The sequence below is a fragment of the Suricata suricatta genome, chromosome 16 (genome assembly GCF_006229205.1).
Source record: "Suricata suricatta isolate VVHF042 chromosome 16, meerkat_22Aug2017_6uvM2_HiC, whole genome shotgun sequence".
NCBI classification, from domain to species: Eukaryota; Metazoa; Chordata; class Mammalia; order Carnivora; family Herpestidae; genus Suricata; species Suricata suricatta.
Genome location: NC_043715.1, coordinates 9,704,237 through 9,726,973, shown reverse-complemented (window position 1 = coordinate 9,726,973; position 22,737 = coordinate 9,704,237). Strand labels below are relative to the sequence as shown.

At 47.5% G+C, this 22,737-nt stretch overlaps 1 protein-coding gene across 1 annotated transcript in view; it reads right to left on the bottom strand.

Annotated features, from left to right (window-relative positions):
- Positions 1 to 798: 798 nt before the first annotated feature.
- The window catches only part of ADAMTS18 (ADAM metallopeptidase with thrombospondin type 1 motif 18), a 136,741-nt gene continuing 114,802 nt past the window's right edge, over positions 799 to 22,737 (bottom strand). The window contains exons 18-23 of the mRNA XM_029924217.1: positions 20,481 to 20,607; positions 16,975 to 17,179; positions 13,518 to 13,703; positions 11,462 to 11,674; positions 9,096 to 9,243; positions 799 to 2,772 (exon numbers count right to left, since the gene is read on the bottom strand). Of these exons, the coding sequence (XP_029780077.1) occupies positions 2,657 to 2,772; positions 9,096 to 9,243; positions 11,462 to 11,674; positions 13,518 to 13,703; positions 16,975 to 17,179; positions 20,481 to 20,607 (995 nt within the window). The 3' untranslated portion in view covers positions 799 to 2,656. The remainder of the gene's footprint in view (positions 2,773 to 9,095; positions 9,244 to 11,461; positions 11,675 to 13,517; positions 13,704 to 16,974; positions 17,180 to 20,480; positions 20,608 to 22,737) is intronic.

Sequence of the window (22,737 nt, the reverse complement as noted above, 5' to 3'; positions counted from 1 at the left end):
GCACAGAGCCTGATGTGGGGTTTGAACTCACAAACCATGAGATCATGACCTGAGCTGAAGTGGAGGGCTTCACCAACCAAGGCACCCAGGTGCCCCTCTTCTCTGCTATTTTTACATGTCATCTCTTCTCTTTTTCATTCTAAACCAGTTCGTTTGCCAAATAGCAATAATTCACATTAAAATCCTCTTAAATATAAACACCTGCATGCATAAAGGATCCACATACATATAATAAATGTGTGGGTGGCTGGGTGGGTGGGGGTATATGTACAGATACATAAAATCACATGTGTGGGGAAAAATGTATTCAGGTCCACTGGACGGACTGTGCCCACATCATTTTTGTTCTCCACTGGTCTGATAATTCCAAAGTTGGGAAACCTGAAATAATTGCTTTTTAATTGTTTGTCTTCCGTCTCCTCCCCCCTTTGTTTTTGCAAAAAAAGATCTCACCAGAATGCTGTTCAAATGGAAAAAAACTAAGGAGAGAGGAAACCAACTTCACTTAAGGTAAGTTCACCTAACTGACTTGGATGTTTTCCAAAGGTGTTGATCCAGCATTAGAGCAGGAAAAAATAACTCCGTATCTCCGTAAGCTGGTACATCTTCCTCTCTTCCCCTCTGGCATTGGGTGGCTTCTAATTTTTTCATACACAAGCAAGAAGAAGCAATTAATGAATATCTTGACTTCCCAACTTCTCATTGCAAAGCTACTCTCTGAAGTTCCTAATCAACATGGATGTAGTTAAATCCTCTCGGAAGAAACTTGACTTCTAATGTATTCAAGAACGTAACAAATTTCAAAGATAAAGAAACAGAACACTTTATTATAAAACTTATAAAATAATTAAATATTACACATATATTTTGACTTTTCTCTGTAACCCATTGTTTTATTCAACATTTCTCCTCAGAATTAATATCACCTGCTCAGAGAAGCAAGTGAGAACACATCAGAATAGGCTATTAATAAATTAATTTTTCCATAAAATAATAAAATGATCATTATATAAATGAATAATTTGCAGTTTTCAGGGGGCCTGGGGAGGGTAGGGAGGGAAACTGTATGTTTCTGATGGTCAAATGGCCGCTAGTCTAGGCCAGGCCAAGTGGACTGGAGACAATTCAATCATTATTTCTCTGAGATTCAAGGAGGCATGATTTTAATTAGAATGGGAACAAAGGGCGCTCTAAATTTAACAAACCACTGTCTAGTAGGTTATGCTGAGCTGGCAAATCCTGTTTGAATTGAGACTTTATAAAGCAGTAAAATTGGGCCCCATTCATCAAAGCAACTGAGGAAGAGCGTAGAATTATATAAATATGCCCTTTTTAACCACATCTCAAACAGTTACAGAAGGGCTCAGCCTTGGAAGTCCCTTTGGTTTTGGCTAAACAGTGTGGTATTTTCCAATTGAGAACAATTTTAAGCTCATTAGGGCCTATCAACAGCTGGCTTCTTGTGACTGAAAATATCATCTGTAAGATTATAAAATACTCTTATTGATTGAAGGGTCTTGGCTTATGATTTGTTAAAAAGTAACATGGCAAGAAGACAGATGGGTTTTTCTATTGCCCCTCTTTTTACTTGTTAACTAAATCTTAGGGAAAGTTTAAACACGACAGTTGGTCGGAACAAACCCACAAGTGGTCTTTAATTTTCCAAGCAGCTCTGAGGATATGTGGGGAACACTATACAGGATGGTCTCCTCTCCTTCAGAACACTGTGATTTTGCTAGTTAGCCCCTCCTTGGTTTTTACCAGAAATGAACACTTCACCACGAATTCTGATTCCCAAAGAGCAGACTTGAGGCCCTGTGTCCTGGTTCAGCTAGCACCAAAAGTTACGAGGTTCATAGACTGTGCAGGGCATCCACATTTGCCTTTTAGGTGAGTTTGTGGGACTTTTCCCCCCCCCGATTGGGAATTTCAGTTCCATGGAGATCTCGTGAAATCGTCTGTGTTGCCCTGTTTTCAGACTAGTCCTCCGAACACTCTTCACGTTGTGAATTTTAGTCTTGGAGACTCTCTATGAGCAGAATGTGCTTCGAACGAAATAATAAAAACGACACAGGCACACTACATAAACAGAACACGAAACTTGTTGGGCCAGCAGCAAGCACAGTTAGGAGCACCATTTGGCTGCCTGTGGGACCCCGAGTCCGGGCCGTGCCCAGCGTCTGGCGAACCGTGAGCTCCAAGAGCAGTGAGGCAAGGGGTGCCATCCACACTGGACTGCTCCAAGGCTCAGTCTTGGGGCTGTGTCTTCAAGAGCCCTTTCCAAACAGATGTCCTTGCCCTAGAACGCTCAAGTTCAAGGGGGCGGTGGGGTGGGGGGGAGTCTCTCCCAGAGTCGACAGGATTCTGTGTCAAAACTAAAACGGATGTAGCTCAGTGGGACCCATCACCTCTCTCCTGTAACAGTGCAAATCAAAGTTCTTTTGTCTTTTCTCCTGGAAGTCAGACGGGTCCTCGCCTCCCATGTTCAAGTGCTTCGGAGTACCGTGTGCTTTGGGGAAGTGGATAAGGAGCCGGTCTGTCCTGAGAGCGGCTCCAGGGATGCCGCTGCAGGGGCGCAGAAGTGGGCTGCAGGGGTCTGGCGTTGACCCCTTCCAAGCTCCAGAGGCGAGAGGTAAGGCCCGGGAGGGCATCGCGATCAGTTCTTCCTCGTACATGACTTGCAGCACTGCTGACCGTAAAATTTGTGGTTGCAGACGCCGTGTTGAGGAACTAGGTGACACCAGCTGAAGAAATCGACACAGGCGGGATCCTCTGCAATGGGGAAAGAAAGATTTAACGCCGTAGAAGAGAGCTTAGCCGTTTTCTTAAGGTGAGGGCCTGCACGGCTTGTGTCTCTGGATGGTTCTGCTCATTATATCCTAGGGCTTTGCAGGGAGGGTGGCAGAAGCAGGACTCAAGACATCAAAAGGGACGGTGACCATTAGCTGAATGTTAACAGGAGGGGGGTGGGGAACAGGATGATAAAAACACAACCAAACAAAACATGTCCTGTCCAGACATGCATGTGTGAGCCTCCCCAGGGGCCTGGGAGCTACCATTCAGCGTCCCTAGAAAGGAGTGTTAGGAGTGCCCTGCGATCTGATTCTGATTCAGAAAGTCTGGGCTGTGGGCTGAGATGCTCTATTTCTAAGCAGCAGCCAGCAGCTTTTTCTGCCACTGCGTCTTGGTCTAATAGGTTGGGCATCCGCACTTCTGGATTTGAGGTCCAGCTGCACCACTCGGTCGAGTTAAACCCATCCCCTAGCCCATTTGCAACTAAGTGAATTTAAGTCAACATCAGTCCTTTCTGACGGCTTTTGTTAACCCACGTGATGAGGGGCAGGAAGGAGAACACGGGAAGTTGGGGATTCTCACCCGGAGGGGCCTCACTGGATACAGAAGGCACATGAAATCTGGTAGAAGATTTTCTTTATACAAACCTCAGTGCACATTTGAGGGTCAGGGCCGAGCCGTTTTACTGGATTCTCAAGGAGTTTTGACCTCAAAAGTACCCGACAGACACCTAAGTCTCCTTCATGGTGGGAAGTGCTTTTCCCTCCCTCTACACAAGGCTTCACAGTCACCTGGCCCAAAGCCCCCCACTGCCCCTAGGTACCCACCCACGTCCCTTCCCAAATCCCCCTTAAACGGCTCTGCTCTGTGCCCTGGGACAGGGCGTGCAATGGTCTCCATTCTCCTGCCTCCATGAGTCAGAACTGCCTATGCTCCCTTCCCCGTGCCTTCATTCCTCTAAAATACACGCACCCTCAACTCCTGTTTCGTAGTAGCCCCACTGATCCTTTGAAAATGAAAGCCCGTTCAGGCCGTGTCTCAGCCTTCAACTCTCCCTTCGGCGCCTCCGGCCACCCAGAATGAAGGGTTTGGCCCTTAGAATGGCCGACAGAGCCCTCAGATCTGCTTCCTCCCACACTTGACCTCCTCTTCCTCCTCTCTTCCCTCCCCCACTCGGGGCCACCTGGCTGGTGCCCTATCATGCCAGGCAAAACGTGGTTTCTCCCAGAATCCCAAGCCTCTTGGCTCAAAGGCCACTGATAGGAGGGCCTTCCCAGAGGCCCCCATACAAGCAGTAGGCTCGGTGGCCTCCCAGAAAGCCTGCCCTATTCCTTACCTTGCTTTATCTTCCTACAGTGATCTCTGAGCACTCATCACATTATGTGCTGGCTCCGCTCTAGAATGTAAAATCCTTGAGAGCAGAGATTGTGCCGTTTTCCTTACTTTGTTCCCAAGGCTTCGTGCCTGTCACAAAGTAGCTGCTCAAGAAACACTTGTTGAAAAAATTCATCTTTATACCTGAAACAACCAGTTCAAAACCTACAAAGTTTCCACTTGGGTATAAAGGTGAAGTAGCAGTGATTTTTTTTTTCTTTTCAATAACTCCTGGATAATATTTTGAAGGTAGAGTCTAGAGAAGTTTCCGGCGGGATGGTAAAGGTAGGAGAGAAAAAAGAAAAATCGAGAAGGGTGATAGGCTTTTTGCCCTGAGCCTCTAGAAGAACGGTCATGGGTACTGACACGGGGCTGTCACGGGCAGAGGAGGGCGTGGTGGTGGTGGTGGAGCCTATGGCCTTGGGGCCACATGGCAGACAGTAGATGAAGATCCAACCGAACTCTGGGTGCCTATATGTATGTATATACACCCATTATTTACAATATATACCAGTACAGTATCTTATATCCCAAGTAGCATGTAGCGCATTCAACCAGAACGTACATCTGAGTCAGTCTGAGATACTGCATCAGGATAAAGACAGACCACCCAAACCACGGTCCTAACTGCCCTGTTTTATGGACCCCCTTGGGATAAGAGTGGGATTTCAGCAGGCTTCTGCAGCTCATGCAGTCGGCTAAATGTATGTCCAGAAGCAGAATTGGGGTGTATCACCGTGCTGTCGCTCAGAGCACCGTGTTCCAGTACGGTGATGATACTGATCACTAAGAGCTGGTGGTGAGAGCTGCTAATCAGTCTCGTATTTCATTTACGCTGAGGACGGCCTTGGAGTCCTTCTCGGCCCCGCATCCTGCGTGCAGACAACTGACAGAGGTTATAAGCTCCATCTTCAGAATATACAGGTGCCCCGCGGCTCCCACTTCTGCCACTGCTCTAGTGGGACCTGCCCCCGGCCCGGAGTGGGGCCCTGCGCTCTTTTCTGGGTGACTGCCGGGGGTCCACCCACAAGTCGGATCGCACTTCTCCTGTGCTCGAAGTTCAGTATCAGCTTCCACCTCACTCAGGTGAATCTCAAGTCCTTACAATGATTGACCAGCTTCAGCTAATCACCTAACTCCTGTCCAGTCTCTACAGCCTACTCCAAGTGTCTTGCTGTTCCTCTATCAGCTCCACACATTCCTGCCTCAGGGCCTTTGCACGTTCTGTCCCTCCTGCCAGGAACACTATCCTTCTAAATACATACCTAGCTCCCTTTCCTTTGGGTCCTTGTTTAAACACTGCACCATCCAGGTGGCCTTGCCCGACTCGTCTGTCTAAACTGGTTTTCCCACTCCTGCCTCACCCCTGGTCAGTCTTGTGCTCCATACTCTGCTTCAGTTTTCTTTTCTACTTTATCACCTGACATTGTATATTTATTGGTTTTTTGTCTGTTTCCAGATACGGCAGTGGAAACTCTACCTGTTTTGTTCATCATTCTACCTACAATGAGACACCAAAACAGTTCTTGGATCACAGTAAATGTGAAAAATTACCTTCCTTAATGCTCAGTGATATTTTAAGGTAAGCATCATTTCTCTATTTTATAAATAGCTCAGAGAGTTTACAAACTTGCCCATGAGGGCACCCAGGTGGCTCAGTCGGTTAAGCATCCAACTTTTGATTTCAGTTCTGGTCATGATCCTGCAGTTTGTGGGTTTAAGGCCCATGTCGACCTCTGAGCCGACAGGGCGGAGCCTGCTTGCGATTCCCGCCCCTCCCTTGCTCTCTCTCAAAATAAAAAAATAAACATTAAAAAAAAAACAAAACACCTTGCTCCTGGCCCCAACCTAGCAAGTGGCAGAGTGTGGGTTCAAATCTTTTCATGACCCCAGAGTCTTTGCTCCTTCCACAGTACAGAGCTGCCCATCCCTCCCTTCTCCACGTGCGGAGGTGAGATTCCATGAGGAATAACTTAGTCCTGTTGGGTACTTCCCACCTACCCCCCCCCCCCGCCCCCAGCTGCAGCCCAGGCATCTCCCAGACTATGTAAACAACCAGTCACAACTCAGTGTGACCGACAGGTCTCTGAGTGACGTCCCTGCCCCGGCCTCCCTCTTTTCTGACTAAGGTTTACACATGAGACATGTACAATGCCGAGTCCTGGGAGGGTGCGGGCCTGAGCACCGCACGGTGATGATGATCTGACTGCCAGTATGCGTGGCGGCTGCGATGGCAAACGTGCCTGGTCGCACTGCAGAACTGGGTGATGCCCATCCGGGCAGAACTGTCTTTTCCAAACTCCTTGAGGGGAAGACTGTGCCTCGAAGGCATGGCCCATCACGGGAGTCTCAGAGAAGGTCCCAAGTATTAACACTTCTTCCCTCGGACACCCTGGGTGTGCTTCCAGTACACCATTGGTTGTAGGAGAATTCAGTGATGGATCCCTTACCTACGAGGCCCAGGGCTCATCATGACAAGTGCCCTCCTTAAAGCCCATCCCCCGCCCCACATCCCTCCTTCAACCCATAGTTTGTTCCCTGTTAAGCATTTCTTGTGGTTTGTTCCCCTTTCTTCTCTTCCCATGCCCTTCCCATAAGTTCATCTGTTTTGTTTCTTAAATTCCACACGTGAGTGAAATCCTATGGTACTTCTTTCTCTGCCTCACTTTGCTTAACGTAACACGCTCTTGCTCCAACCATGTCTCTGTAAATGACTGCCCACTAACGTTTGCTGAAAACTCGCTGGCAGAAGACACACTCAGATTCCACCCATGGTCATCCTGCCAACGATCTAAGGAGGAAGACGAGCCAGGCGAGCCACTCGCCCTGGGGAAGCCCGAGGTGCCCTCCAACTTTGGAAACTGTAAGCCACAATTCTGGCCAAGAAGACACACCTAGGCTTGTGTCTTTCCTATCTGCCTTCTTACTTTACTCCTCTTTCCTAGAGAGACCTATTTCGTCAAGAGGCATGGAGACAGTGCCTTCTTCTAATCAACTTTCTTCATGCCGTCATCTTCACCGCTCCCATCCCTGCAACCCACGGAGAACTGACCTCTGTCCTAACACTGGTACCACTCCACTCATGTTTGTTGTTGCAGTTTCCTCCTCCTCGGAGACACTGCCTCCTGGTAGCGTAACAACAGCACGCTGCCTCCTTCTTTGATCCCCAGAAGAATGCTAGGGACGTAGAGCAGGTGCTTCGTGACCGAGCGGTGAGCTTTACACAGTCTTTCATTTAACACCTGGTGAGCACCCATGGTGTGCCAGGCCTGGTGCTGGATGAGTAAGGTAACACCAAGGGCCTCCCCACGATCTAGGCCCTAACGTGGGTCTTGGCTCTCCCCACCTTGCACTCCTGCCCACGAGATACTGCTGAACAACTGTCATGATGTACCACCATCCTGTACTCGGCCCTTGAGTACTTTAGGGCCCTGCAGTTCGGACTCTTTCCATGCGTGGGTTTGTCTGGGGCCATCTAACTAAAGGGTGGAAAGGAGAAATCACCGGTGGGGAAGGAGGAGACTGTCCACAAGAATAGGACCACTTGCTCACAACATGTGTTTCTTCCCTCTGTTGACCTTTCTGCTGAGAAAAGCTGTGGGCCGGTAGAATTCCAGCAGTGCCTGGGATGTGACAGGGCTCCGAGTAGCTGCTGTCTTCCTATCTTTCTTGTCTGGTGCAAGGCTCGGATAAGGAGAGCGTGCAGAGGAGGGAAAAGTGATGGCCAGAGCCTGGAGCTAAGGCTGTAAGATAACAATAAAATGCCAAGTGCTAGGGACAGAACGGGGCACGTGACCGTGCTGAATCGGATCCCCACAAACGGGAAAGCACGGGGTAAGAAGTGAAACAGTCTTGGGAAAGCTGTGATTGGATGGAACATTAACTCAGCAGGCGCACGGTGGAAAATAATTCTTCAGCACAAAGAAATCTGATTAGGGTGAGGAACTATTCCCTGGTGTTCGATTTCTTCAAAATAAGTTGGGCTAGTGAAAAACAGCACAGTTCGCTCAGATAATTCAATTTCCCATTTTTCCACCAGCACACACTGCACTTCATTTAAATGGACGGTAGTGGAGGAAACTCCTAAGGTGTAGTCCTAGGAAGATGCAAGTTCGCCAGAACTCACCCATCTCCCCCGTTCCTGTCCGTGCTTGCGTTCCCAGCATTTAGGAGTCTCTGGTGCGTGGGGGTGCCTTTTTCATTTGCTTATTCAACTAAAGCAGTTTTTTAAAAAAAAAAATTATTTTTGAGAGACAGAGAGAGGCAGTGCAATCAGGGGAGAGTCAGAGAGAGAGGGAGACAAAGAATCGGAAGCAGGCTCCAGGTTCCGAGCTAGCCATCAGCACCGAGCCCGATGCGGGGCTCGAACCCACAAACCGTGAGATCATGACCTGAACCGAAGCCAGACACCCAGCCGACTGAGCCACCCAGGTGCCCAAACTAAAACAGTTTTTAAAAAATGGACTTGTGGGCACCTGGGTGGTTCAGTGGGTTAAGCGTCTGACTTCAGCTCAGGTCAGGCCCACGCGGTTTGGGAGTTCAAGCTCTGCGCTGACAGCTCGGAGCCTGCTTGGGACTCTCGGTCTCCCCTCCCTGACTTGTGGGCGCTCTCTCTCAAAAAGAAACTTTAAAAACAAGAAAATGGACTTGCAAGATGACTGTTTCCCCCTTTCAAAGTAAGACTTAATAGCTAAAAAGCCTTATCACAGAACTACATGTTCCCTGCATGTGCGTGCCAAGGGGCATTTGGCACAGGGACTGCCCCAGATTTGTGTCCTGGATGCCTCTGAGGAGCCCTGTTCACAGACTGTGACGGGAACAGCGGCCCCTAGAGTTGCGCTAGGAATAAGCTGCACCAGCACATACGATGGATTTTTGGAAAATTCTCGGACGATTTAGTAAAACTGACTGGGGTGCAGGCCCTGTACCTCTCTTTTCAGGAGCTGGACAGAAGTTTGTGTTACAGGCTCGTAGCACCGGAGGTTTCTGACGGAGCAGGCAGCTCGAGGAAGGCCGGCCCTGCTGAACGCAGTGGACAGAGCGGGTCTGGACGCCGCCTCCACAGGTCACTGTGCACTGCGCAAGAGGGAAAGAGGAAGGAGTCAGCAATGCTCAGCTGGAGGGTGTCCTTTCTGAGGTCCGCGATGTAAAACAGAAGAGGGTCTCCATGCCTCGGGCCATGACCAGGGGGCCTGCTGGCAAAATGGGAACTAGCCTGAGCCTAGTATGTGTGCTCAAGTTCACGGCTGTTCTAACACACGGGAGCTGCGTGATCTGATCGGAAGGGAGTCTTAGGCAAATGCTGTCTATCTCGGCCCAGAGAATGTGTCTCCAGTTAAGTGAGTCATGAAGAAGAGAGCTTCCAGAAATACAGAAGCTGCCCTGAGAATGCAGAAACCTAGGCAACTCATCACAGTATTTAAATAATTCCAGATAATCTCTGCAGATGCAGGCGTGGGCAGAGAGAGAGCTCAGAATTAGGACAGCGAGGAAATACTACTTCATCCCAGGCGGCTGTGGACCCGTGCCCTCGGCGGCCAGCCAGATGCCGAGTTGGCACGGTGGGTGTGGTGCTTCCCAGAAATCAGTGATTTCACTGTTCAATTAAAAAAAAAAGAGATAGCTCTTGTCAGCCATCAACTTTTTTAGTTTTTCCAGACACATATTCTTATAACAAAAGAATACACAAAATATCAGGAAAAAAGCCCTTTGACATTATTTTTTTGTTTTGCTCTTAAAAATTCACCACATTATTTTTCTTATTTTATTGCAGATAGTGAAGTCTTCATTTTGGACAAGCAGCGTGATATGAACTGGTATTTGGGAGGGAAAAACTGTGAGGGTGGAAAGGCTGACTTTTGGATTTAGCACCCAATTCAAATATGGCTATAGGAGCCTCATCAGATCGTCTAAACCCGGAGCTGGTAAGGTTTTGCTGCAGAGGCCAAGATAGTAACTATTGTCAGCTTTGGGGGCCATGTGGTGTTTGTTGCAATTCCTCTGCAGCAAGAAAGCAGCCATGGGCAATGTGTAACCAAGCAAGCATAACTGTGTTCTAATAAAACTTTATTTATAAATGGGTGGGGTTTGAGGGGCACAGAGGTTGCCTGTTGGCAATTGTTGGCTGACTTATCTAAATAATCTTAAGAGATTTGGAAATTGATTCTCTTGAGTAAAATGGTGATAAAAACTTGAAAAAAGTCCATAGCGATATACAAAACGTTTAGCATGATGTCTAGCCTTTTAGAGACACACGATCATGCTACTTTCTTTTTCTCCATGGTTGAGTGCTCAGATCCTTTCCGATACACACAGGTACACACATGATATATACATATATATGTGTGTATTTACAAATACATGTGGATACCGATACACACATACATCCATGTTACTATACATAAGTGTGTATATTTACATACACAGCTCTACAGACATAGTTATGCTTGCACACACCCCCACCCAGCCCCTGTATTTAAGACGGGGTGGGCGGTACCTCTCAAGCTGGTGAGTTCTTTGAAGATATGTGGCATCTGGTGGTTGGAAGGTGCAAGGACCACAACCCAGCTTCTCTCTCAGCCGTCAGGTCCCACACCAATCCCAGCCAATTGGAACCAAACCACTGTAACCAAAGTTTCATCCAGTCTTCTGAGATAAAGGATGCCTCTAACATTTAATGAGTTTAAGAGCTGGGTGACCTTGCCTGAATTGCCTAACTCTGAGCTTTGCCTGCCTCCTCTGAGACTCTGAGCAGTTTTTCTAAAATACAGAAGATGTGGGGCACCTGGGTGGCTCACTAGGTTAAACATCCAACTCTTTGTGATTTTTGGCTCAGGTCATGATCTCCCGGTTCGTGAGTTTGATCCCTGTATCAGGCTCTGTGCTGATAGTACGAAGCCTGCTTGGAATTCCCGTCCCTCTTTCTCTCTCAGAATAAACCAACAAACTAAAAAAATGCAGAAGATTCTAGTGGGGAAGCAGCAATAGTGAACACTGAGCACCATGGGACCAGCCCAGTGTGAGTACTTTACACTAGTTACTCATGAAAAAAATTAGCACTCTAGATATTATCATCTTGATTTTCTAGATGTGAAAGCCAGAGCCCACGGCTTATGGAAGCGGCCCAGAGCCACCCGGGGTGGAGCAGGCCCAAGATCGCAAGCCACTTTGCCTCTAGCACTGGAGCTCCTGTCCTTTCTGTTGGGACAGCTCCCTACAGGACAGTGGTCAGTGGGCTCCCTCCCTCCTGGGAATCTCACTTAAATGTACACCTCCTGACTGTGGGTGCGCTCACCTGCTGCCACGGCGAAGGATACCATCCAGCCGCCGCACTGAACCCGGGTCGGGCTGGACAAGCCCCCCGCTGGCAGGCTTCTTCCAAGTCGAGATTCGGTTTCTTAATATGGCGGCACCTTCGCTCTGGGAAAGTGATCAGCTTTCCCTGGAAGGTCTTCTCGCTGCATTTCATCTCCCTCTTCCTCACGCCCAAACCACAGGTCATTGAACACTAGGAGCCGAGGAAAAAGGCGTGAAGTAGGCAGAGCCCCAAGGTCAAGTCTGCTGAGCAGACACCCCACCCCCACATGTCAAATTCTGGCAGGTCAACCACACGCGCTCAAGGATCCTAAGATAAAATGACCCCATCCCTCCTACTCGAGACTTCAGGTTAACTGTCCCACAGTTTCGGAGCTCACCAGCACCACGAAACAAAATGAGGCGCCGTCCAGTGGCACCACGAGACTGTATGGCTGTGAGCTGGACTCCTGGAGCAAGACCAGAGAGGGCAGAGGAGGAGAGCAGGGTCTCTGGGGAGTCGTGATATGGAGTCCACATTTGGGGTGCATCGTCCCTGGGCCCAGGTCTACCTCAGGCCTCCTAAGCCCTGGGCTCTGTGCCGAGGAGGCGGGGCACGGAGATGAGGGTTAGAGACTTATGCGTGGGACGCACCACCAGGTGACACATAACTTGTCCTGACCCTGCCTCTCACGTGACTGAGCTCCAGCCTGGAGCTGTGTTACAGGGGGAAGAGGAGAAGGTCGGAGGCTGATGAAAGAAGTATGGGAACACGTGTTTCAAGTATGTTAAATGGATCGCGGAAAACACGGGGAGCCTTGAGGAGGGGACTCGGTGAGGATGGGCCACCTTATAACTGACTGTGACCATCATAAGCAATAAAGGCGGACACTGAGCTGTGCACAAGAGCTCCGCAAGGGTGAGGCTCTGCCGCGTTGAGCCGCTAGCCTGCGGTCCCACCTGGAGCAAATACTGAGGCTGCGTGCAAATGGGGGAAGTCTGGTTTACCGCCAATGTAGCCATGAGGCTATACGGCCTTTAAAAAAAATTTTTTTTAATGTTTATTTTTGAGAGAGAGGGAGACACAGAATCCGAAGCAGACTGCAGGCTCCAGTCTCCCCGCGGACAGCTCAGATGCGGGGCTCAAACTCACAAACCCTGAGACCAGGACCTGAGCTGAACTCAATGCTTAACCAACTGGGCCACCCAGGCGCCCCTAGGGGGCGCTGTTCTTAAATAAATGGGCGGGAAGAGCAGTGGCTGCACTGCTGGGTGCATGACTTATTATTTAGATGGATTAAAAGGGCATTTTGGCCAGACCACTGCCTCTCCTGCACCTCACTATCCCTGCTGTGGACCTTTTCTCACCCCCAGCCTCTGTCTTCCTCACCATGCTGTGATCTCCGCCACAGCAGAGACCTCACCGCGTCAGTTAGTGACGTACACTTCAGGCTGGGCGCCTTTCCTCACGGTGCCTAGTTCTGCGCGTGCACCCACCCTTGCCCAATTCTTGCTCATCCTTCAGACTCATGCTCCCTGGAAAGTCTGACAAGGACTCCTCCTAGCTGAAGGGCTAGGGGACCCCAAGCTCTCCCAGTGGAGTAACAGACCCCCCCCTCAAAGCATCACTCTGCATCCCCTATCCGTGGTGCCATAATGCCCCGGGAACAGGCCTGATCAGAGCGGTGGGGGCTTTGGCAGGGTTTGCGGAAGAGTCAGGAGGGAAGAGTGGATCACGAGTAGGCACCTGCTCGGTGTGCGGAACAGGAAGGAAGTTTGACCATCTGGGCTCTGTTGGGTGAGCTGAGCAATAAAAATAAAACAAACAGGAAATAAAGGGACACCTGGGTGGTTCAATTGGTCAAGCATGCGACTCTTGACTTTGGCTCAGGTCATGATCTCAGAGTCATGGGATCGAGCCCCACATCGGGCTCCAAGCTGAGTGTGGAGCCTGCTCAGGACTCTCTCTCTCTCTCCCTCCCCCTCTTCCCTGCCCTGCTCATGCTCTAACAAACATACATACACACACAACCCAACAGTACCCCCTCAACTCCTACCTCACTCCAGGAAGAGACGACCCACTGTAGCCGATTGTTTTTGGGGCACCGTCCTGAGACACAGCCCTCCTGGGACTCTGGCCTCGGGGTGCTGGAGCACAGGTTCTCTGGGAGAGTCTCCGCCAGTGGGGGGCTTTTGCACAGGACTTCCCGTTTCCTCACCCCTCGCCCGCAGGTCTTGGAACACTAGAGATGACAGAACAGAGGCCATTTACATGCTGGTTTTCAATGGTTTTCTTCCAGGTAATGCTGAGAACCTATGAGTGAAGGATTTGCAAAAACTACTTCTAAGCTTTTGAAACAAATGCCCAGGAAAAGCCCTTGCAGCCAACAGGAGGCATCTTCTCTCCATGCAGAGGCCTTAAGGGCAGGCGGGCAGTCACTGTCAACATTCTGAATGTCCAGTGGCTGCTGGATGCCCGGGTCGGCACACGTGATCACCTGGCGAATGCTATGTGGCCTGTTCGGTGGTAGAACCATGGCCCTGTTGGCACAGGGCACAACTGATCTGGGTACTCGGCTAAGGAGGATTATTGTGCTTCTGGTGAGAAGTATCCTAGAAATATACATGCACAGAGAATGGCAACTGACCGTGACATTGATAAAAATGGGGGTGGTGATGTCCAATTCTTCTTGTAACTACCTATTGGCTGCCTCTAGACAGGGCTCTGTGCTCACTACTGGGGAATAAATAAATAGGTACTCGGCCAATGTCGGTGAATCAATCTGCCTTTCTTGACCTTCACAAGAACCCTGTGAAATAGACAAGGTGGGGAATAATCTTCTCTTTCAGATAAGTACTTAAAAAACTTGTAAGCTCCCTTAGAAGGTGTTGGCTGCAGATCTGGGTCCACCCTCAGGGGACATGTCCCCTTCCCAGCCTTTTTTTCTGCTCAGAGGGCCCATAGGAGATGTGCTTCTCTTGCCTTGGCTCTGGGCCAATATGCAAACATCTGGGCGCCATTCCAAGCCTGCTCAGAGGATCAACGTGACGTCTCACTCTTCACATCCTTCAGAGAGGGGGATGGTGATGAGCTCATAATCTGCAAACTACAGCAGCAGGACACTTGTGATCAGTGCTACTGTCTCATTCTCCAGAAGGGCCATCTGAGACTCAGAGAGCTTTGAGAACTTGACCACGATCAATCAAATGGCCACCAGGTAGTGGAGAGGGGGCAGGCAGCCCAATGTGTCTGGTATCAGACAGGGCTGTGTACCACGAAGCAGGTCAACCTTCGTTCACATGCAAAATTTCTAAATGGTTGGTTCTTACTGAATAGAATTCTTATCTGTTCATGGTTTTGCTTTTTTTTAGAATGGGTTTCCAGAGACCTTGTCTCTAAGGAAAGAACAGTTTGCAGTAATAAATTCCGAAAGACCCCTTTCAAATTAGTCATGAAGATGTTCTCAAAAATACACCCTTGGTCTTAGGAAACAACCAACTAACCAAACAAACCCAAGGAAGTAAAATGCTCTCTCAAAATATTTCTATGTCAAATTTGGGGCAGACTCTGAAGTAACGCTCCTTTTCATGATGTCCCATTTGGAACTCTTGGTCTCTATTTCTTTCCCCCGTGCCCACCATACACATTAACCCTTCGAATTTTCCTCTTGTAAACTGGACCTTCTTATTTGCAAAGAAAGAAACCAGACATAGTACCATACCCTATTTAGACTTACCTTCTGCTAGCAATGTTTCCTTCATTTTAAAACCTCTCTACGCATGCTCAAAGATACTCTTTTCCACCACTAGCTCCTTACTCCCTTAACAGATGGAGTTGTAACATTTTTTAAAATGCCATGTCCTACACTGTTGGTGGGAATGTAAAGTGGTATAGCCACTCTGAAAAACAGTGTGGAGGTTCCTCAAAAAACTATCAACAGAACTCCCCTATGACCCAGCAATAGCACTGCTAGTGATCTACCCAAGGGGTACAGGAGTGCTGATGCATAGGGGCACATGTACCCCAAAGTTCATAGCAGCGCTTTCAACAATAGCCAAATCCTGGAAAGAGCTTAAATGTCCATCACCTGATGAGTGGAACAAGGAGATGTGGTTTATAGACACAATGGAGTATTACATGGCCATGAGAAAGAATGAAATCTGGCCATTTGTAGGAAAGTGGATGGACCTTGAGGGTGTCATGCTAAGCGAAATAAGTCAGGCAGAGAAGGACAGATACCTTATGTTTTCACGCATAGGTCTAACAGGAGAAACCTAACCGGGGACCATGGGAATGGGAGAGGGGGGTGGAAGACTTGGGGAGAGGGAGTGAAGCAAATCATGAGAGACTTTTGAATGCTGAGAACAAACTGAGAGCTGAAGAAGGAGGGGAGGGAAAAGGGGGTGATGGTCATGGAGGAGGGCACTTGTGGGGAAGAGCACTGGATGTTATATGGAAACCAACTTGATAACAAGCTATTAAATAAGTAAATAAATGGTGTACCATTTAAAAGAAAAATAAATAAAAAATTTCTGTTCAACAACAACAACAACAAAAAGCCATGTCTGATAACTAAACAAAGTCTCAGTCTGAACTCTGTTGCGCATATGCTAGTGCACTTCTATGCTTTATCAGAAATCAACACTCCAGGATAACGCACCCGGACAAAAGGCATGCTAGAGATGTGGCCCAGACTTATACCTGGCTTCACTGTTCTGGCAACGAAAACCCTGGATCTTGTTGATTATTCCCTAGAACTGACTCGACATCTGTGGTTTAGCAGAGGCTGGGCTACCACAGGGCATCATTCTCCCGCCAGTGGATTTTGGACCAGATAAGTCTTTGTTTCAGGAAGCTGTCCCCTCCACTGGGGGATGTTTATCTCTACCAAGTAGATGCCGGTAGCATCATTCTCCCACGTTGGGGCAAGATGCTTCTAGACACTGTGCCTGAGGGGACCTCTGGCAAACTCAGCCCCCACTCAGCACCTCTGAGTTGTGAATGGTAGGTAGCTCTATGCCTCCTCTGGTTTTATGATTTTGTACCTGTCACTGAGAGTGTGTGACCATAGGAAACTTCATACCTGACCCCGTCTGTATCGCTCTACCCCCCACGGCTCTTTCCCCCCAAAGTAAGAGTTGAATATCCTTCCTATGCCGCTGCCTTTGTCTCTGCATTTTCCATGTGCTTTGGAGAATTCAGTAGCCATTTCATCTGCCAGTCCACTGACACTCAAATCCTTTTCAGCAGTGCTCTTAGCCTAGGCTGAGTGGCCCCCAGACTCTACTTTCCAGACTTTTAAGTAAGATCTTAAGTTGTCGTGCACGAGTTCCTAATCTACAAGATGCACAAAAATCACAAAAAATACCAATCAGACTGCCTCATCACGTTAACTCCATGGGATTCCTGGGAAAGCATAAAAACCGAGTGCCTCGGGGGAGCCAACACCCCGATTTCTGCCACTTTCTTTGTCCGGAGAACAAGACTCATGACACCAGTTCTTGCCCACTCACCTGAGACCAGGGCCCAAGGCTCCATTCAGGAGGGCAGGCCCGACTGTTGCAGACTTGCACCTGAGGGGGTGTGCTCACCGGGCACAGAGAATGCAGCACGGCCCCCTCCTTCTGGAACGGCTGCTTCTGGACACACTGGATCTTCCTGCTCTGCTGGCCCCCCGCACATGACCGGCTGCACACGCTCCATTCGCCTGGCTTCCAGCTGGCAAAGAAAAACGGCATTACTTCCAGCGAAGCTAAGATGTCAGGTCATCCCTTCCAAAGCTTACGACGTCACCACCTAATAAAAGTCTTCCATCAGTTTTAGAACCAATACGGGCAATTCAGAGTCATTCTTCTGCTAGAGATTGTGAAGCCTGTGGTAGTGTGGTCCAGGGATAGGGAGTCACATCCAATCACCACACAGGTTTGGGCAAAAACACATTCCTGCCCTCAGCGAGGGGAGAAAGGTGCGCCATTTGGAGACCTGAGCAATTCATCCATTCAGCCAGATCTACCGGATCATCACTTCCTGCCAAGGACTCTGCCGGGCATCAGGCTCAAAAAATGAACAAGGCAGTGTTCTTTCCATTAAAGAGCCTACAGCACAGCGGTGAGATGCACATGTGAACAAATATAGACAATACTATGTGATTGTGATACTTGCTACAAGAGAAGTGAATACGAATAATGAGACTAAGGGAAGAGTGATTAATGAGGGGGAGGGGTGAGGCAGGGGAAGGGAGGGTTGGGGGAGGGGAGGGGAGGTGTGCACACGCATCACACATGCTTGCAGGAGAGAGGGGCATGTTCAGGTCTTAGAGAAGCTATTTCTAAGCAGGCACTCCCCCTGACTAACTTTTCTGGTTACTCTTCAACTTTATGAATGGTTGAGAGACATAACGTCGTGTTCATGGGGCGCCTGGGTGGTTCAGTTGGCTAAGCATCTGACTGTTGTTCTCATAATTTCATGGTTTGTGAGTTTGAGCCCCACTTGGAGCTCCCTTGGGATATTCTCTCTCTCTCTCTCTCTCTCTCTCTCTCTCTGCCCCTCTGCTTAATCTCTCTCTCAAAATAAATAAAAATAAACTTAAAAAAAAAGATGGCCAGATCACTTCTCTCACAGCTGAGACTTGGTGTGAATGTGAATCGTGATGCACTGAAACGACTCATCTTTTCCCATAACTGCATCCGACTAATTGATAGTCTAGGATTTGAAGGTCTAGGATAAAAAAGATCCATGAGATAAGATCTTATACATTTCAGTCACAGGAGCAGGGTCTGAAACTGACCTCAGTTTACCTGTGTTCTAAATTTTATTTCAAGAAACAAAATGTCACTGAGGCCAAATCATGTTTTACCTTTGCATGTTCTGCCACATTTCCTAGTCCCGTAGCGTCCCCCTCAGATTCTCCTATCAGCCCGATGTGTGAAATTAAAAACCTTCCCTTTCGTCCAGAGAATTTAGCACATGAAGTTCTAGATGATCCATGTGCTAAAGCACTGCACAATCCCTATTTTCTTACTTACAGAATCCAAAATAAAACAAGTCCTTATTTGTAGAATTGTTTGTGTCATGTAAGGTGTAAATAAAACACAATTGTGAAATTATTAGTGGCAGCATTTCTCCCATAAAGATGGTATTTCTGTCTACCCAATTCAACTTTTTCCTTCGTGCAGCCAATATGATGAGTCTGTAAAAGTATAGAAAGAGCACGACGCAGGTGCACTTTTCTCACGACCTTCACGATTCTGCACACACGGGTCCCAGGCCCACGCGCCATCTGTCCTCGGTCCCTAAGAACCCTGCCTCAAAGCCCAGCTTCTACGCCGTCCTTTTCCCCTCACTGCCTTTTGTATACATAACACCTTCAAACACAGCTCACTGCATCTCAATAATTTCCTTACACACCAGTTCTTCCATTAGATTCTGCGTTCACCGAAGGGAGGAGCTACACCTTCTCCAGAGCCAGCCTGGCATCCGGTAAGTGCCTGGGACATGGCTGTGACACGGGAGAACATGGAGTAGGACTGGATGAACTCCTTTGTCCCTGTAACTCGAATAGTCTAAGACCTCACTGCTGGTGTATCTCTAGGGCACCAGAGTCCCTGACGGTCCCATTTATTCCCACGGAAAATACAAAGGTATAAATGATAAGGTGCAGAAGAAAGGAGCAGAGCCCAAGATCTTGCCCGTGACAGGCTCCAATCCTGCGGGAGTATGGGCTGCACTCTGTTTTTAAATAGCTAGTAAACCGGTCACCACAGAGGATCATCTCTATGTGTGGTCATCATGGAAGTTCTAGAAGTCAGGCAAAGGCGAGGCGCTCTCTCTTTTCATGGATGTACATAGGAACAAGGTCCTGTTTTTTTGTTTGTTTGTTTTGTTTTTGCTTGGCAGAAATAACCAACAATGGGAAGTGGGCTTAACATCAGAAAATGTCAGCATGCCATTCAAGCAAACTCACAATTCCTACACACACACAAACACCCGCACACCATCTACAGGAGAAAGGACTCCCCGAGGGTCAGTAACACTGTCCGGTAACCACGTCTTAGAGCCACTGAATTTTTTTAGGACCCGACATTTCTTAGTAAAATGGGGGAAAAAATCCACAAAAGCTCACCGAATCTCTTTCTACTCTTTGTGTTCAGGACACAGCTGCTTCCAGATTCTGTGAGAAAAACTAGGTTGACAACTGGGCAGGGGGTGGGAACAAGCTGCGGCCCCAAACAATTAGGACAAATGTGCTCTTACAAGGAAACCATACACGCATGTGTATAAAAAGATTGTGCAATATAACTGCATCACCACAAAGCAAACACTACTTATTAGGATGATGTGAAGCATTAGTGAACACAGAACCGCTTTAGAAGAAACTCCGTCAATTCTATATAAATACATTTGGCAGAAGATAAATCACACAAAAGACTCCATTCGGCCGGGAAGATTACTCAAAATTAGCGCTCAAACAATAGTGTGGCTAAAATCCATCCAAAAACAAACCCACTGAGATCCCCATAGAGCCCCATCATCAGAAGTGCATTACCACTTGGCCTCTGCTCTTTCTTTTTATTTTGTGACTTGCTACTGTATAATTTGCATTTGGGGTTTCATGGTCTGCATAGTACTATGATTTTTAAATTCTTGGATCACTATATGAAAGTTAAGCACACACCGCATGTAAATTCAACTAATATAGAATTTTGTGTTACTTAAGTATCTGTTTTAGTTCAGAGGAGTCTCTGTAAAGATTAAAAAAAATAAAGAAAGCCACACCTTTAAATCCCACGGTTAGGTTTGCACTGCCAGAGTTAAAAGGATAGTCTCAAGCAAATTTGTGTCTTTCAAGTGATAGATTTTAACCTCAACTGCCTTCTCTCCTCCGTTACTTTTTTGGGCATTCTATTTCTCTGAGTCATTTTTGATCAGAAGCGCCGGCAGTAGGTTTTGATTTTCTCCTGACAACAATAAAAGCCTACAAGTACAAATACAGCCAGAAGGACATTTCCAGATGACTTACTAAGCAGGGCAGGAGAAGGCATTGCATATTTTGGGTTCCGTTGCTGGCTTGGTTCTTGCGTTGCAGAAGGAGAAACTGACTTGCGTGTTTTGATCTCGTAAGCAAATGGCCTTTACGCTTATGTAACCTAACAAGACATCAAAAGTTACAACGTGAAAATTACAGGTAACCAATTCAATTTCATTTCTATGGTTCGCTTCTGACTTACCAGGATTCTGATGTGGTGTTGAAGGTACGGAATCCAAATACTGGGTGAGGACACCTCCTTTTGAAAGAATCTGCAACGTATGTGAATCCCATCCCCCTCCCCACCCCGGAGATAATAGCTTTTGCATTTTAATGATTTTAATGTGTAGCTTCTTAGTTTTCAAGAACTCGCGGTGCAGGTTCTCGAACCAGAAGTGATAAATACAAAACATCCTGCAAACTTTAATCCATCTATGGACAATGTTCTTCAGAGAAACACCACTGGTAAGTTATGGGTGGAAGTTCTAAGGGTTTGCTTTTCCACGAGGTCTCTTCTTCGTCCGTCAGAAGTAGATATTAACAAAAGTTGAACTCTCTGAACATGTATTCATACCTGTCAGTTAGGACTGGGGATTTGGGTGGGGTTTTTTGTTTTGTTTTGCTTTAGTGATGCCGTTGCCTGCCAGAGCTTCTCATCACAGACACATATTTTTTGTGTCAATAATTTTATCTGTCAGGTCTCCAAACAGGAAGGCTGTCTCCTCTTTGAATTCTGTTTGTTTATATTTACATGGTATGTTTCCCTAAAATGGAATCTGAGAAACAAGGAAAAGTCACTCTTGCGATCACGATTAGGTAAAAGTAGGTTACCAAAACCATGCTGGGATTCCCTCAAGTTCATCCTTCGCTTCCAGAGCATTCGTCCATTTGGACTGCCCTTCTCATATGCCTCAGACACATCGCAGTCTGCAAGTCACGTGAGGGGATTGCTGAATCAAGGCAAGGGGAGAATCCCACCATGCCCTTGTCCAGCGTCCTCCCTTGGTTGGACTCATTCTCCATACATGGAAAATGGATTGAATCTCTCTCCTTCCTGAGGAACTCTGCTCTTCCGAGAATGCCAGGAAGTTATTGCAAATGATCTCAAAGAGCATTTGAAATGTGAGAAACTGCTCATAAGTTAAGTGAAAAAAAGCACAGTGTCAACAGGTATCGATAGCATGCTTTCTGTGCAGTAAGAAACAGTCTACAAAATGACCTGTGTGGCATGTGGCTGAGAACATTAAATGCATGTTTTATGTTTGCATAAAAGAATAATAGAATGACACAGAGCAACGTCTGAACACTGGCATTTGCAGATTAAAGGGTTAGGGAAAATTATTTTTCTTCTGCATAGCATAGTGCCTTTAAAGTGCTCATTAATAAAATGTATTACTTCTTTGGCTATTTTCCCATTTCCCCCCCCTTAAGTGTAACTAACATACAGTGATGTGTTAGTTTCAGGTGCACAACAGGAGGATTCAACAATCATATTGTTACCCAATGCTCCTCCTCCCCTTTATTTCTCTAAACATGTATTCCCTTTTAATTATTTAATCTATTAAAAAAGAAGCATTTTCTCATGCTTTGTTAATCAGCACAAGCCTGTGAAGAGGCCTTACAGACATGAGAATTTCTTTATTTTCTGTATTTCGGCTCTGTGTCTGGTTCCAAGATGCCCCACTGTGCTCAGGGCACCAGGGCGCGGTAGGGAGACGCGCTTTATCAGATGCTCTGACAGTGAGGAAAGTGAGTGGCCAACGTTGATGCTTTGGCTTCATGGATCTATTTGTGGACTTTCATTCTTCTTGAAGGGGCAAGCGTTACAAAGATGGACTGACATGCAAGTATGTGGTTATCTCTGGATCTACATAAAATGCTTGCCTTCTCCTCACTGAGAGGATGGTTGTAGTTCTTCTTCCCTTAGGAGGCCGATGTCTCAGATTTAACAAAGTTTTTTGCTGGCCTCCCCGCCGAGGGACTGAAGTGACAGGATGCTCGTGTTTCAGAGGGATGCCGTATGCTGTGTGTGTTCTCACTGGTTTTGACCCTGCCTTCCACAGTCTCAGTGCGAGGTGCTTACCAACAGAGAATTCAGGATAGGAAAAAACTAAACTGGAAGCTAAAAATAAAAACACAAATAAATATATATTTTGTAGATTCTGCCGCCCCTGCCCCCCAGATTTCAGATAGGTAACTGTTGAGTCCTGGTTATGAAGGACTTGAGTTTTGTGTGTCTTGGTTCTTTTCT